The sequence below is a fragment of the Channa argus genome, chromosome 14 (assembly GCF_033026475.1).
Source record: "Channa argus isolate prfri chromosome 14, Channa argus male v1.0, whole genome shotgun sequence".
Taxonomy (NCBI): domain Eukaryota; kingdom Metazoa; phylum Chordata; class Actinopteri; order Anabantiformes; family Channidae; genus Channa; species Channa argus.
The window spans coordinates 2,405,216-2,421,680 of NC_090210.1; the positions used below are offsets into that span (position 1 = coordinate 2,405,216).

General features: G+C 40.5%; 2 protein-coding genes across 4 annotated transcripts; both read right to left on the reverse strand.

The window, feature by feature from the left end:
* Window positions 1-2,245: 2,245 nt before the first annotated feature.
* Window positions 2,246-7,098, reverse strand: ube2v2 (ubiquitin-conjugating enzyme E2 variant 2). The gene is made up of 4 exons (XM_067474327.1): window positions 6,952-7,098; window positions 2,933-3,081; window positions 2,706-2,831; window positions 2,246-2,541 (listed from the first exon to the last, which is right to left on the reverse strand). The coding sequence occupies exons 1-4, from the start codon at window positions 6,965-6,967 to the stop codon at window positions 2,395-2,397; spliced, it is 438 nt and encodes a 145-aa protein (XP_067330428.1). The 5' UTR covers window positions 6,968-7,098; the 3' UTR covers window positions 2,246-2,394.
* Window positions 7,099-8,070: 972 nt separating this feature from the next.
* Window positions 8,071-16,175, reverse strand: mcm4 (minichromosome maintenance complex component 4). 3 transcript variants are annotated; one of them, XM_067474325.1, is made up of 18 exons: window positions 15,721-15,798; window positions 15,594-15,617; window positions 15,137-15,214; window positions 14,849-15,007; window positions 14,591-14,754; window positions 14,371-14,472; window positions 14,190-14,285; window positions 13,973-14,068; window positions 13,525-13,663; window positions 13,169-13,389; window positions 12,906-13,026; window positions 12,139-12,398; window positions 11,613-11,978; window positions 11,387-11,514; window positions 10,877-11,084; window positions 10,556-10,784; window positions 9,180-9,313; window positions 8,071-8,455 (listed from the first exon to the last, which is right to left on the reverse strand). In XM_067474325.1, the coding sequence occupies exons 3-18, from the start codon at window positions 15,198-15,200 to the stop codon at window positions 8,360-8,362; spliced, it is 2,583 nt and encodes an 860-aa protein (XP_067330426.1). In that variant the 5' UTR covers window positions 15,201-15,214; window positions 15,594-15,617; window positions 15,721-15,798; the 3' UTR covers window positions 8,071-8,359. The 3 variants fall into 3 exon arrangements, with proteins under 3 accessions (XP_067330426.1, XP_067330424.1, XP_067330427.1); XM_067474323.1 differs by lacking the exons at window positions 15,594-15,617; window positions 15,721-15,798 and adding an exon at window positions 16,079-16,175; XM_067474326.1 differs by lacking the exon at window positions 15,594-15,617 and having other exon boundaries at window positions 15,721-15,745.
* Between the last annotated feature and the right edge of the window lie 290 nt (window positions 16,176-16,465).

Sequence of the window (16,465 nt, forward strand, 5' to 3'; positions counted from 1 at the left end):
CTCATCTCACACCCACACATGCATGCACACAAATCGAAGAAAGGAATCTTGTTCGCATTCACAGATCTAATGGTGGCATGGTAAAAACTAGTTATCTATCAGCCTAAACAGCCCTATAAGGACACAAAAGGGACACCGGCTTATAGTCTGTGCTCGGTAGTCTGCAAAACTGCCAGGCAGTAGTTGCCTACAGCGAACTGCAAAACACGTCACTTTCCTAAAGAATAATGACAGCGTGCACAAATGAAGCCTGGAAGCATCACAGTGGCAACTGCCTTTTCAGACAAGTCATGTCCTCTAAACAGAAGCCCCTTCACAGAGCCCTGCCGAGGACATACATAAGCGTAGAGCGCCCTCTAGGGGACGTAGCTGTTAGTTGATTGGTCACGAGAGACAGTGACATGCTAATAACTATTCAACCAAATGCACATCACACTTCGCAAATTTGTCTTGAAAACAGAAAAAAAAACTATTACTTATGATATGCTAATGTTGCAGACATGGCCATGTAATTGCCGAAGTATGTTTTCTTATTTGCATATACATGTACAAAATGTTTATCACTTGTGCTTGTGTGTTATTTCTTTTTAAATACACTGACACAAGGCATCTCTATGGTTTCATCCTTATTTATGCGTTCTGACATTAGATACAGTCTGTGGCCCTGTGTCTTTTTAGGAAGTGATTTTGAATTATCACAAAACAGAGCCATGTTTGCCGTGACTGTTATGCTGAGGGTCACAATGTGGCAGACAGATGTGTGCCCATCCCAGCCCCAAGACAAAACAAGCTGCAGCAAGGTAGACATACAGCCCGGAGGTCACTCAGGTCAAACGTGGAAGCCACCACAGTTCATCACTTTGAGATGTCGCGCATCCACACTCTCTTGGAGCCTCGAGTGTTAACTGAGGACACTGATTTATCAAGAGTTGTACTGCTTCCACAGAGTGTGTGGCTTTCAAAATTCACCATCCATAGTTAGTTTTCACAATGTCAGATTAATGTCACAAAGTCTGGATAGACGATAAATTTTCCATTCTATGATTTCAGTTATACCATAGAATATTTATGTTAATGTTTAGCATTACATTGTTTTTAAGTATGTCAACAAACTGAGTGTACTTAAAATTGAAGATAACACCACCGAAAGTAAATTCTCTTTAAATGCCCATCTGGTTAATTTAGCTATAAATAATGAAAACTGAAAAGCAACAAAAGGTGACATTCTCACAGGGAACACTGCCATTCTTCTCAATGCCATACTGAGTATCTACCGCAAAACACTGCAGTGTTCACATAGGAGCCCAAGAAGAATCCGTGCACATTAGAACAAGGTTTGATGGGCAAACAATCAAAAAAAAAGAGGCTTGTTCATCTAAGAAAAATATGCCACTACATAAGAACTTCAGTGTAAAATAAAATACGTTTTGATTATTTTATACGCACAAAACATATATCAGTGATCTGCAGCGTGGTGTCATCCAGCAGTTTCATTACCCTATTTCCATCACATGGCTCAAAATGGACAGCGAGCTCATTCACAACATAACGTCTGACTCGTGCATCCAGTTGCCGACACACAAAATGACTTCTCAGCTCAGGCCCTGTTATTGGAATACTGGCAACTGTAGGTACAGGCAGCGAGTCGCATAAACATCAACCTCAGCATTTATTTATTTCGCGGTGATTTTTATTTCAGAAAATCACAAGTTCATACACCTGCCATTTTCACTAGAAGTTAAATGCAAGGGTTTCAGAACAGAACAGGCTTCAACGTCTGTTACATGTCAAAGAGCTGGAGAACAGAAATGTATTGGTATTGTGTCAAATACAGATATATATATATATTTATATATTTATAAAAAAAAAAAATCTTTCTTACCTTGTGACACTACTTTTAGACTACAGCCACAGTTTAATATTCAGTAATCTGCATGATATCTCAATAAAACTGCTAAATCCGACTAACAACTCAAAATCGTGGCTTTTCTTCGACTAGGTGTTAGTTACAGAACATGCCTTCACACACACATCTTGCTGTTTACTTCAGTGATCAGTCTGTTGAACATAAAACTATTTGGACTCTGGTACAGCCTTCGCGTGGCATCATGCTTCTCTCCTCAAGTCCACTCAAGCTGGAACAGGTCAAACATAAAGGTCATTGTCAAAGTAACTTTATTAAAGGCAAATAACTGTGGTCTTGTAGTCTTAACTATCTATTCAGTGCTTAACTGCAGGAACATAATTTTGTTTTGAATGAGCTATGTAATAAAAGTCCAATCTCGCTCTTGCAGACGATATAGTTGATGTGTGAAGTGAGCCTTCTTGATGATTTTACACATTATTTCTAAGAGAGTAAGGTTTAAGACAGAGGGTCAAAACAATCCATTACGATTAAGTGCTGTAGGTTTGTCCTTCTGGAGGTTGTGGAAGCTTCATATTTTCTTTGGACATCATTAGGCGCCTTAACTCTTGAAGAACAATTTTAATGCTATAAGAATTCTGCCATTTTGCTAATATTGGTATGCTACGTGAATCCACCTGTGAGACAAACACACACAGAAAAAAGAAACACAGCCATCAGTCATTGTGACAGGAGTGCTGACAGTGGGTTATTGCACACGTCACATCAAAACCACAGCACACAACTATTTCTCTCGTAGCAACACTCATACATAGTCTTGTCAGATTGCGATGGCACTTACCGTCCCGTTGGAATTATTTATCCCATTCATGCTAATTTTTGTTACAAATCTAACAGTGGGGGCTGTCTCTGGGTATCTAGGTCCACATTCCACTTTCAGACTGTATATCCTGTTCTCATAATTGGTCTGAAAAAAAAAGGAGACAGAAAATAATCATTGACATTTGTTATCTTTTTCTGAATGAGTCGGCTGTGTTTTCTTGGACGTGCTGAGTTCTCTTTGCTCACTCTTGCTGGTCCAATGATCATGCCTGTCCACCTTGTGAGAGTCATGTCTTCATCATCCTCGAGGCCCCAGCTGACTGTGCCATCACCTTCGCCTTTCTGCCCCTCTTCAAGCTCCTCCAACAAGCGAAAATTGCGTGGAACTTTAACTTCTAAAATAAAATTTAAAAAAATAAATAAATAAAAGCTTTTAGAAGGCTTGTTTGGGGCTATTTTCTATTTTTCTTACTGCCAACTAAAACTAGCATTGGACTAATCCAACTAATCATGAACATGTACAAAGTTTTTAACAAGCAGGGGTTGAATTAAAAAACTTTTATGAAACTACTTTGCATTATTACAATTACTACTAACAAATACATATTGTAAATATGATCATCTTTACAGTAAACTGCCTACTTACTTACATATTCTAATCTCCCAAGTTGTGCTGAAAAAAACAGTCAAATTACTTGCTTGTACTTTATAGTTGGAAAAGGTACCTGCAACACACGTCTGTGAAGCCAGAGTCTAATATATGCGGCTCCTCTACAGACCTCCATTGTTTTCCAAATGCTATTAGAACTGGCTGGCATGTTGCTTCATTATGAAAAATAAACTCTTTGAGTCAGCCTCATATTAAGCATCCTGCTGCTGTAAAACCACAGTAGTTCACAGATGTGTATTAATACGCTACTAGTTCCCACAATCTCCTCCACTCAGCTGCTTGTATAAAATCAACCAGCCTTTAATCAAGCCACAGTCAGTGCAGGGAAGTAACACAATATTTTTTGACAATATCAAAAATCCATCTGCAATCAATTTGATAGTTAGTTTTTTAACAAAAACTATATGAAAAATATTATGGTTTTGCGTCTTTTTTCTTTTGGTACACAAAAAACAGTTTTAGGAAATAAATGATGTTTAATGAATTATTATTCTTCAAATTAAAAATAGATTAACTGATGGGGAAAAAAATCATTAGTTCCAGCTACCGGTTTTAAACTGTACCCAAAATAAAAGTGTAGCATCATTATCCAAGTTTGTTGTCAATGTTGGTGCAGAAGCATTCATCTTTCAAAACACAGATAGGTTTTATAATAATTTACATTGGTTAATTCCAGCAATCAGTCACTGGCTTGATGCATCATGTGCATGTCGCCACAGCATACAGCATACGCTTGCCCACACACTGTGGAATGGCATCTAATTTGATACTTAATGATATCTGATGCTGCTGAATGTCGAACCCTAATAGAAAAAGAAAAAAAAAAAATCTGCACTCAACAGCTGTTTAGAAACAGTCACAAGCTTTAGAGCACATGGGTCGATACTGCTGATTTTTAACAAATGATGGGGGGTATAACATGCAGTTGTGTTATGACTGATGTTGCAATAACTAAGTTGATAATAAAATAATTTGAAAACGCTTTAAACGCTAGCCTGACAGCCACTCATGGCACTATAAATAATGAACCACTTAAGGCTCATGACTGAACGAGTGGTGTAGGTCGAGGGGACACCACACAAGTAAATCTATGGCTATTCATAATCATGACCCTGCAGACAAAAATCACAGACAGGGAAGTGACAAGAGCATTTCATGACGGCCACAGAGACTGAGGGAAAACATTCCATTTTCAAACCACTTACCACAGTCAAACTTCACAAAAATAACTTTAGAAAATCACTATTTCACATCTGATGTGCAGGGGCTTCTCAAGCGGAACATGAACTCTCTTACAAGGCGTTTCAGTCCTTTCTGAACATGCAAACACTGAAAAAGAGACACCTATCAACTAATTATAGCTCAACACAGCATTGTGGGTAACAGCATATTTGTCAGCTGCTAAGTAACAAGAAACTGCAACAAAGAAATTGTAATGATAAAAAAGGGCTACAACATTACAAATAAATGTGCTGTTACTTTCTCATTCCATTGAGTGCTTGGTCTACTGAAAACGATAATAAATCACCTAGCGCTACAAAATAATTTACACACATCTTTTCACATTGCTCCAATCAATTCAGTGTTGTTAAAAGAGCTACGTCTTCTTCTAACTTAGAGAACCTGAATATCCCTCTATCATCACCTAGCTTCGGCTCGTCCCTTCAGGGGTCGCCACAGTGGAATGTGTTCCGCACATTGATTTGGCATGAGTTGTTGTTTTTTTTTCACCCTCCCATTTGTATCTGGGCTCGAAACCAGCACTAAGGTGGCACGGCCCTGCCCAGAAAGGGTGGGTTTTGGAATGGCAGCCTTCTACATCCCAACCCAATGCTCTACCACCGAGCCACCTAGCTTTTGCTTTATCTAAACATGGCTAAAACCCGTGAGTCACATGTGTTCCTGTATGTGCACTAACAAGCCTTGTAATTTACCAATGCTTATATTTATTTACTGAATTAATTATTGTAAGTAAGTAAATCTGACAACATTTGAATGGTGGTTGAGTTCAATATTCATATCTGCTCCCCCTCAAATCACATGGCTGATGATTTATTGCATCTATAATTATTTAACTTAGTTTTTGGTGCCTGAGCAACAGTCCAAAAGCAAACAAAGCGTTTAGGAAAGAGGAAATGGCTCTAAGAAGCCGGAAAACATCAAATCTCCACTTTTTTTTATTAAAGAAAGAAAAAAAAAAGACTTTTAGATTATTTTTTAAAATCTAAATTACTTTGATTAGTTTACTAAAAATGATTAATCATTAATCGAGTTTCAGGAGTCGGAAAGAAAAGTGGTTTATACAAAAATGGGAAATGAAAGTCAAATTAAAATCGGGGGCGTGAGGGACTTTTTACTGCAATAAATAGCAACGACAAATCAGGTATAGTACGCAAAATAAACCCTCTGCAGGTAAAATTGGCAATCCACTTAATTCCTGTACAAAATCTCAACAAATATAATTTTTTAATCCAGTTTCAAATTAAATCTCACCTATTAAAAAAACGAACAGCAGGTCGCCCCAGCTTCTTTCGATTAGCATTAAACTGCAAACCCAAGTTTCTCCACTTTCTCGCCACGTCCACGTGCTTTACGACTAAACCGACGCGGCAGCAAATAAGTTAAACCTTGTGTTCCTTTTAATTTTACTAATGACATTTGTTTTGTTTTTTTTTTTACATTTCAAATTTTATTCCTGCAAGTTTTAGGACAGCGCTTCCTGTTGAGCGTAGACACAGGCTCTGACTATGTGCTGGCACAAAGCTACTGTAGCGTTTCTAGTATGTTGTAACAATCAATCCGGTGCGTTTCTACACAATTACCTTATCTTCCACTTACCGTACTGTGGAATATATATTTCATGTCAATACACCGATTTACTTTTATCTGTTTATAGAGATTGGTATCTGAAATTCTGCGTTAGCTGCAGTAGGACTGGTATATGTTAAATGCTTTCCGTTATCTTGCTGGTTTGACGTGTATCACTTAAAAGCTTTACGAATCCAGACACTGAATTAGACTTATATTAACGTCACGGCTACTTAATGGCTAAGAAATGGAACAAAAACGTGTGACTGGGCGGTAAATAAAGTCCACGATACTCCGCTAAGCTAGCAGGACATAACGGGCTCGACACTCGCAGAATATTCTAGTCGCTAACTTCGTTAGCTTAGCTAGCTAGCACTGCCTGCGGTTGTTTACAGTGCTCATGTTAAGGCCAATTTAAACAAACCGTTAAACTTTCCCATCGCATTACACCGTTTGTCAGGGTTTATTTGTGCCACAACGTACCAATGTGAAATTCGTTTTCGGGCACCTTGAGAATTTGGAGCTAACTAATATGGCACGCTGTTCACAACGCCTCGCTTTAGCCACAGCAAGCAACGGAGCAGGGCTCCATGAACTAGACTGCTCCAGTGAAGATCATTGCATCACCGAGAGGAGATTTGCGAGACAATTACAACTCAGAGCAGCTCTATAAACATCTTGAATGTGCAGATAGACACGTTTGCAAGCCGAGACGTCAGCGGTGCCCCGGGTTTGCTCACACTTTGTGCCCCTGTAACGCTAGATGTTAGTTTGAAGACCTACAAACCTGAGGAGGCCGCCATCTTCTTCAGCCGAGTCCAGAAGCGCACAGCAGTGTGACATCACACCGACAGGTCTCTGCTGCAAGCTGCACCCTCTGTTTTCCCACTGTTTAACGTAGAATGAAGCGCAGCTACTACAACAGTGTTTAGCTTCTGCACCTAAATACTGCTCTTAAATTTCCATTTTACACAGATCTCTTCACGTTTTTGTTATTGATAACATTTCTCATTCTTCCCATTAATATATAATCAATAATTCAATATTTGGGGGGAAAATGACTATTTTGGATGTATTAACAATATAAAACAAATCCTCCTTTTCTATTTGTTGTAGAAGCAGCAGCTACGGCTTTGGGCGTTTTTGGTAAAACCCTTAGGAAGAATGGGAGACTTTCTACAAAAAGTCTAACAGATCCTCTCAAGTTCCATTAGTGTGGATGGGTCCAAACTGCCATTTTCAGGTGGGTTTTAAGTCTGGGCTGTGGTTGGGGGACTCAGGGAGATTAGAGATGTGGTCTGAAGACTGTTGTATGCTTTGGATCATTGTTGTACTGAAAGTTGACCCCTGTCACACATTTTTGCTGTATCCATCCATCCAGTATTCTGATTCTATCATCACTATGTTTTACCTTAAGGACACTATACACAGTGGCTGGGGTTAGGACAAAATTTTGTTTTCCCATATGCGTTTAAAAATCAAGTGGTTGTCATCTCTTAATTAGGGCCATTTTCTGTGCATCACAATGACCTGACTTGATCAAGGGCCTCCTGGAGATTTAAGTTTATTTAAAAAGAATAAAATCAATTTAACACGGGCTGTGTAGATGGGTGGCTACAAACAGTCTTTTTACAACTTCCATTTATTGGGTGTGTATATCTATCTCTATATCTATAAACTACTTGAAAAAAACTGAGCATTTGTAGTGAGCAACATTTTATTTACCCTCTATTAACATTGCAATACAATGCAAGCTACAAGAACTTCAAGTATAGTAGTAAGTACTCCTTTAGAAATTGATATAAATGTTTCAAGCTTGCTTTAACAACCAACAAACAAAAGAGTGATTATAATGTACAAGAAAAGGAACTTTATATTCTAACAGGGCACAAAACAGCAAGAATACTAACAAACAATATACTATTTTTATTTTATTTTATTTTTTACACAATAGCTTTATTAATTGCTACTCCACATATTTTGTTTCCCTTGAGATCACAACAGGAAAACCGAAGTTTGAAGGAGCCATCTGTTCAATTTGAATCACATCTCCATAATCCAAGATATTCAAACATTTAATACGGCCAGAAAACCAATGGTTTATCAATGAAAATTATTTTTACAGCATGAAAAAAAAAACTAAGCGACAAGAAAGAACTTAAAATTAAGTACTGTACATAATTGCAGGCTGGGCCTTAGGCAAGGAGACGAACAGTCTTTCCAGTGACCGTTAAGTAATCCTCGTCAGCCAGGGCTCTGAGGGCCTCATCAAACAGCTCCTTAGTGATCGCCTACAAACAAAGGCACAAAGGAAGAAATCGTAAAAATTGAGTTGATTTTTCTACCAGCCTTGCAGTTTAAATTTCATCCTTTTATTAAAAATGAATCCCCAACGGTGAGACGTTTGCGTTTACTTCATCTAAAACTCCAGTATACAACTTTTTTTCTTTGTAGAAATTTGTGAAGATTCCCTTCAACTTCATTTAAATTGTGCCCATTCACATCAAAGTCATCTCAAAGCACTTTACATAATAAAGTCAACACTATAAAGATGTATAGAGGAATCCCGACAAATCCCCCTTGAGCAAGCCTATAGGCAACAGTGGAGAGGAAAAACTCCCTTTAACAGAAGAAACCTCCAGCAGAACCAGGCTCAGGGTGGGCGGCCATCTGCCTCGACCAGTTGAGTTAAGTGGAAAGAGAGAAGAAAACAGCAACTAAAAGCAACAAGACATCAAGCAGGTTGGTAGGACCAGTAGCTGCACGCTGGTAGTCACTCCTAGCATTTATTGAACAAGGCTTGCCCCTCTCTCAAATTAAAATTATTTCTGCTTAACCAACACATTTTGCAGCAACTAACACCAGATGAGTGCAAATCATAAAAGGTGAGCAGAGCTGTTTCAGAAGCAGGTAGAGGGAGGGCCGGGCTAAAGAAGCTGGACTAACCCTTAGTCTCAAACCACCACTAGCTTAAGCTGCATAATCTTACAAGAAAAACTAAATTCAATATTTTACCGTTTCAGACTGTCCTCTTAGGTCATCGAGTAGCTGCTGGTATTTCATGGCAGGGGTCTTTCCTTTGGCCTGGATGAGTTTCTTCAGGGCTTGGGCGACCTCCTCCTTACGTTTGCGGGCAGTGGCACTCATACCTAAAATGAGAAATCAATGTAGCAAAATACTGTGTTCACTTCTAGATCCAACAAGTGCTGAAAAATGTGGGGTCTCACTTATCAATCCATTTTGATTACACAATTCCAACCCTTTACTTCTCCCAGCTTCTCTAATGTGAGAATCTGCATGCTGTATATTATAATTTAATTATTCGAGTGAATCAAACAGGTTTTTTAACGGTTAATTGGACAGACGACACATCTGGATTCTGGGAAACTGGGAAGGCACTGACACAGGTGTGGTACGCTGTACATCAAAGCAAGTAACGTCCAATCACGATTGCATGTAGAGAAAGGCTGAGCAGGACCAGTTCCTTTAATTAAATGGTAAATCACCACTTATCTAAACAGACCGACCCCTGTGGTTCATGGATGACTGCCTTATCAGCTGAGCTGCAGCCGCCCCCATTAATGATGTTGGGATTTATTACAGAAGATGCTGGACCCACACAGGCTGTAAAATAACCAAGCCAACCGCAAAGGATTAGTGACGAAGACCAACTGAAGTTTCCGCTCCGATTGCCCTTTGTCTGGGCCGACAAGTGGCATTTGCTGTCAAAGCAGCGATTGATTGCCATTTTTACACCACTCTTGCTCACCACAGATGGCTTTTAACTTCTTCTAATCAAGGATATGTCTGATAAGAAGTTACACGTTGTACTGAGAATGTCAGGCTGCCTGGTTGCAGATCATCAGTTTGGATGCAGAATTCTCCCAAGATCAAATCCCAGCCAACGCACCAGGTGTTTGCTTAAGCAAGATGCTAGAATCCTTGGCGCCGCCTGTGACCGCACACGGCTCCCCCCAGTGGGATAGGTTAAATGCAGAGATCAAGTTACATTGTAATTGCATTCTATAGAATTTAATTCTAGTAAGACCAGGGTATGTTCTCATCAAAGTGATCCCTCCTACCAACAGCATTTTAACGTGTTGAATGAGCTGATAAGACAGATACAGGGGTCCAAGTAGTGCTAATGCACTGCAAAAAGTAGACAAACAGAGGTTCACCAAAGGCCTAATTGCTGACCATTGGCTTGGTATAGTAGTAAGGTAGTTCCATTCTTCCAGTGCAGTTCCACAGACAACCAACCCCAAAGAGCATTAAGGTGCTCTGGCACCACATTGTGTCCTACCACCACTTTAATTTGTCACCTGTCCTGTAGATGCTACAATTCATAAGGCATCCGTGACAACTAATTCCCTTTCACAACCCTTACATACCCGTAGTGAGGATAGAGATGTCAACAAATCCTGTCCTGGGGTCAGTGGCCGACTGTTTGAGGGCCTCTCTGTGCAGCCGCTTGGCCTCCTCCACATCTATGGTCTCCACCTTCTCAGAGAAGCGCACTTTAGCGTGGGCTTCTGCGAGACGGATGAGGGATTCCAGCTGCCGAGGGTAGGCGGACACCATGCCTCGACCACTGCCTATTTTCCTCATGTCCACATAGGCCTGTAAAGTAAAATGTACAAAAGCTGATGCAGACGCCTAGGTGCTTTTAACATAAAGCTCATAAATGGTAGGAATCAGTAGAGAAAACAAACCTCAATGAGGGCCTGGCTGGCCTCCTCGCTCAGTCTTGGACTGATGTATGTTCGTGCGTATGCAATGTAGTCCTTCAACACAGCCATGTCAAGGAACACTTCCTCCATCTGCTCCTCGCTCTGGTAATACAGCGACACCAGGTGGTGGGCCAGCCTGCGGTCGTAAGCCTCGTCTTGGGGATCCAGCATCAGGAAAATAAGGTCAAACCTGATGTCCACAGGAGAACACCACGTTAAACAAATGAGACAAAAAAAAAAAATCATACAGACCCCATCAGGTTATTAAAGCTGCAGCTTGGTGGTTCAAAAGGCAGAGCATCACGCTGGGATACAGAAGTCAAAAATTTCCCTGTACTGATTCACCATCACCTGGGGCACAAACTTAACAGACCCTTATTAAAAAAAAAAAAAATGTTGCATAGCAGCAAAAACTGCCAAGATCTTAGCAGCAGATGAAGATACATTTTCCAGCAGGTCTTTCAGTGTGATGCTTTTGACTGATCTTATCACCTGGAAAGCAGTGTGTGAGGCAGCTGGATGTTCTCAATTGTGGTCTTTTTGGGGTTCCACTGAGACTCAACGGGGTTGGCAGCAGCCAGCACAGCAGTGCGGGCATTCAGCTGACAAATGATTCCAGCCTGCACCGCAAGAATCACGAGTTAGTAATGATTTCGAAAACACATTTCCTCCTAGCCTGAGTGCGTGTATGTGCACGTAAAATACTTGTCAAACGTACCTTGGCGATGGAGAGGGTCTGCTGCTCCATGACCTCGTGCAGCACTGAGCGTGTGTTGTCACTCATCTTGTCAAACTCGTCAATGCAGCAGATGCCGTTGTCACTCAGCACCAGAGCTCCAGTCTGCAGGACCAGCTGCCTAGTCTCCGGGTCTTTCATCACGTAGGCAGTGAGACCCACAGCGCTGGAGCCTTTTCCCGAAGTGTACTGGCCACGTGGGACCAGGTTGTAGACATACTGTAGCAGCTGGGATTTGCTGGTGCCGGGGTCCCCGCAGAGCAGGATATTCACCTCTGCACGGAAGTTGCCACGGCCAGTCTGGCTAAAGTCCTTACGGGTGCCACCGAACAGCTGCAACAAGATGCCCTGGAAAAAGAAAGAAGCATTTTTAAAAAAAAAAAAAAACTTGCTGAGATGTTTTCATCATGTACAGGTTCACACTGGCTTCAGGGCCAGTGTGAACAGTTACACTGGCCAAGACATACAGTCCACTCACAGGAAAATGTGTCCAGTCACACCCACCCACCTTTTTGATGTCCTCTTGTTCATAGATACTCGGTGCAAGAGCAGAGGAGAGGCGTTCATAGACATCTGGTTTGGCTGCCAGTTCCTTCAGGGTCTGCACTCTGTCCTCAGTGAAGAGTTTCTGCTCGGCCTCCTCATCCATACCGTGCAGACGCTTCTCATCCGTCTTGCGAAAGTGAATGGCATCTATGTGAGTCTTGTAGACCGACTTGACGTTGCTTTGACGGGGGTTAACGCGCATGGGGACGGCTCTGTAGATACCTGCATTGATATTTGAGAAGCTGTTAAACTTTCTGTCAATTCCATAGCGCTAGTTAAAAAAAAGCCTAAAACCATCAGACACTAGACAAATTAATTTAAACAGGCTTATTGTTCATAAAAAGGTAAAATTACTAAACATTTGTAGAGTTTCTGCTACTCAAACATGAGGTGACACTTACCGTTTTATATTATTGTAAAACCATTATTTAAAGTGTTAGTTGGACAACACAATCACCATGAAAAATTTATTTGTGTCTCACAATTAACAGTGGAGTAATTTTTAAAACACAAATGAGAAATATAATTTTATGTCTGTGAGGAGTTTGTCCATTTTGTCTATTACAAATAATGTTTTGGGCTTGTGCAGAAGCGAATGTGTCGCCTTCTGCTCAAGAAAAGTGATGGTCAAGATGCATTATTCTGACATTTCACAGTCTAAACAAAAAAGCCAGAACAAGGGGCAAAATAATAAATAATGAAAATGTTTAGGGTGTTAGGAGAGCTTACCAGTGATGTTCACTCTGTCTCCTGGCTGCACTTTATCAACCAAATCATTGTGGGCATAGATAATAGTCGTGTGAGGTGTCTGACCAGCAGGCATATCTTCAGGCGACTCTTGAATTTTGATCTTTTGTAAAGAAAGAGCAATAACAGAACAGATGTCCTAACATCAGCAGCAGAACATGAGAAGTTACCACTTGACATTTTCTGAGGTTAGATGTCACTTCCTGTAACAACGTGCCCCATTACCGACCCCACCAAACTCTCACCATCTGTTTGTCTGAAAAGACCGAGCGATTGTGAATGAGCGCCAGACTGTGGGTGGTGTTGCAGTTGCGGCACACAGCCGGCTCAGCGATGCGACCGCGATCCACCTCCACACGGGTGCTGTAGGCACACACCTGGCACTGGAAGAAAGCCTCCTGCATCTCAGGAATGAGTTGTGAGGTGCGGATCACCATGCCGCTAATGGTAATCAGCTGATCGATGTCTGTGTAGACACATAAGACACACAGAAGCTGCAGCCTGATTCTGATCATTCGGATTTTATCAAAAGCAAGAAACAATATTCAAACGCACAAAAAAAAAAATAAATGCAGTGTGATTTTCACTTTGACCCACACACCTTCTGGGTTCAGACTCCGCATGTTTCTGGTTTTCAGGGCGTTGTAGGGGCGGACTTGGATCTGATACTCCAGAATAGAGTCTGGGAAACGCTCAAAGAAAAGTTCGTTGACTGCCATGTCAAAGGTTGGGATGACTTCCTGCAAGAAAACAACTCATTCATCAGCATTAATATGCAGCCACAAGAGAAATAAAGTAAAATTTAAGCATTAAAAAGCTGTTGTAGCCTCTATACTTTCAACGTTGACAAAAGTATAATATAGTAACCTACAGCTATTTTGGGATATGTGTAACATTTTCACACATTATTTTGTGGCTGTTAAGGTGCACTGCTATTTCATTTAAGTCAAGGAAACATCTATCAATAACCTCATTTACAAACATAGTAAAATTATTTTGGGATCACATGTGTTCATGCTGATGCCATGTAAATCAGTGCGTGACTTTACCTGTGGGTAGCAAATGAGCTGCCTGTAAAGTTCTGCATCAAACGCCTGCACATGCTGACAGTTCACATTCAGAACTGGATCACCAACAACACTGATCTGTAAGAAACAGAAAAATATTTAAAGTTTAAAAGGTTTAAAGTTTAAACATTAGTTCAATAATTGTTATGAATGTTATTTAACCTATTACTTGTTTACATCCAGAGCACAACGACATTACCTCTTCTAGCTTCTGCATGTATAAGGGCTCGCTCAGGTCCAGACCAGCGTTCTCATCTTCAGTGGAGGTTGGATCAATAAACCTCTGCAGGAACCTCTGGAATCAAAACACAGACAGATAAGCTCAAATGTGTCTCTCAGAAAAGGCAAAATCTAACAGCAATATTTCATTACATTAATACCTGAAACTTCTCCTTGCAGGTGCCCACATTGACATCAGTTCCCCAGATCACCAGTCTCTGACCTGCATTTGGTTCGCTGGCAACTACACCTTCAGCATTTGGCTGCAAATAAAAACACAGTATTTAATCTATAAATATTAATGCCAGATTAGTTACACTGGCTCATGCAATCTTAATAAATGTGATAATGAACACAGTAAATCTTGATGCCTCCACTGACCGGCTCAGAGTGAAGATCAACTTGTGGACCCTTCCTCACTGACCCCAGGTCAGGACGTTGTCGGGCTGGGGTGCCACGCACTCCACTGCGAGGCGTCCCTTCAACCCTGGAGCTGGGCGTCCCGTACATCAGCGGAGAGCTCATGTCCACTTCATTGGGTAGGACTGGTAAAGAGAGATATTATGGCACAATAGAGTTACATCAAATTCCCTTGTGTTTCCACTGGATATAAAAAACCAAATTTGTAAATTTTAATACCTGATGGCCGTGGACTGGAAAACAGAGAAGTGTCCTGAGGTGCTGCAGGACTGAGCATGTCAGTGGCTGGAGAGGTGGGCATCGGCATTAGGTCCCCAGTGGAGGAATCTTGTCCCCTGCGTCGCTGAAAAGGAGGTGAGTTGGGTCCATCACTGCTGGCTGAAAATGCAAGACACAAGGATCATATCATATCAACAACTCAATGACCCAGCAGCTGAAAACACACAAATGCCGACTAAAAGGTTTTGTTTCATTTAGGCCAGAGAGAGAAAAATAATTTAGACTCACGTGTGGATGGGTTGGTGTTTCTTCCACGTTTGCGGCCACCAGGAGTCGATGTGGGGGATGACATTCTTGATGGATTATCTGAAAATTAAATAAATTAAAGTGCATTGGCATGTTACCAAATGGAAAGGCTGTTGCAGTGGAAGATTTTTTTATTTTTTTTTAAAAACACGCACATTTTCTCAAGCACTGACCTAAATCTAACACTTAAGACGCTACATTTCCGCCACCTGCTGAGTTTAACAAAAGGTCAGGTGTAAACTGTTGTTCAGCTGATTGTGGCCTGTTTTACTCTGTTTCACAGTATGTGCTATGTCAAATTGTTAAAGGGAATAAGTTTTGGTGTTCTTTTATCCTGATAATGCCACTTTAATCTGCAGGTTTTATATATTTGATGTTGAGCTTGTTGTGAACATTAGTAAAAAATGTTCTGAGTATTTGACACTTATTTTTGTCTCACATCTCTCTTTATCTTCTGGTCACTCTGGAGATTAAGACACAAAACATATCATAGTTTCAGTATATACGTCAATTGTAATTTATAACGTAACTATTGTAAAGGTAATAGAACTGTTATGCAAAATCACCTCGCTATCTGTTAAATGTTCATGTTTACGCAGCAATAAGTCAACACCGATTCTTCTTCTTCAAAAAAGGACCATTTTCTGTGAAGCCCACATGCGTATTTTTGTTTATAATTACCGTTGATTTTCTACTTTATTGAAGATTTTTTAAATGTGTCTGCATGAACTTCACCATCTGACATGTGGTTACTGAGGAAACAATAAAATGAAAGCCATCTGACCCGATTTAATACAAAACAACTATAAAGACAGGTTGGTGCGCAAGCAGCCGACCACGTGTACTCATCGACACATTTATTCAATTATATTAATCAAAGCTTAAATAAGAACATTTTTAAACTATGATTAAGTTTATTCTCACCCCTTCTTTTCCGTACGTCCGAGTTCTGCAGATGTGGCGCGAAACTGCAGGTAACGTCACTTTCGCGGGGAACTTTGGACCAATAGTAGGCCAGGATTGTAAAGCCGCTTCATTCACTGCAGAGGGGTGTTCCTGTTTAGTTTTTCCCATTGTAACTTTACTTACACTCTAAGATATGTCGTAACGATTAAAATTAGTAGTGCATTATAGATTTATGATATATAGGTCTTGATTAAAATACAAATGAAACAAGATATTTGTTTCCTGTGCGGAGTTTTACATTCATGGTACCCTCACGCGATTTGAATAGGTCCAAGAGTAAATGACCTCCTCCTACCTTTATTTAAAACATTAGACTGTACAAAAACAAGGCATGGAAGGGCAAAG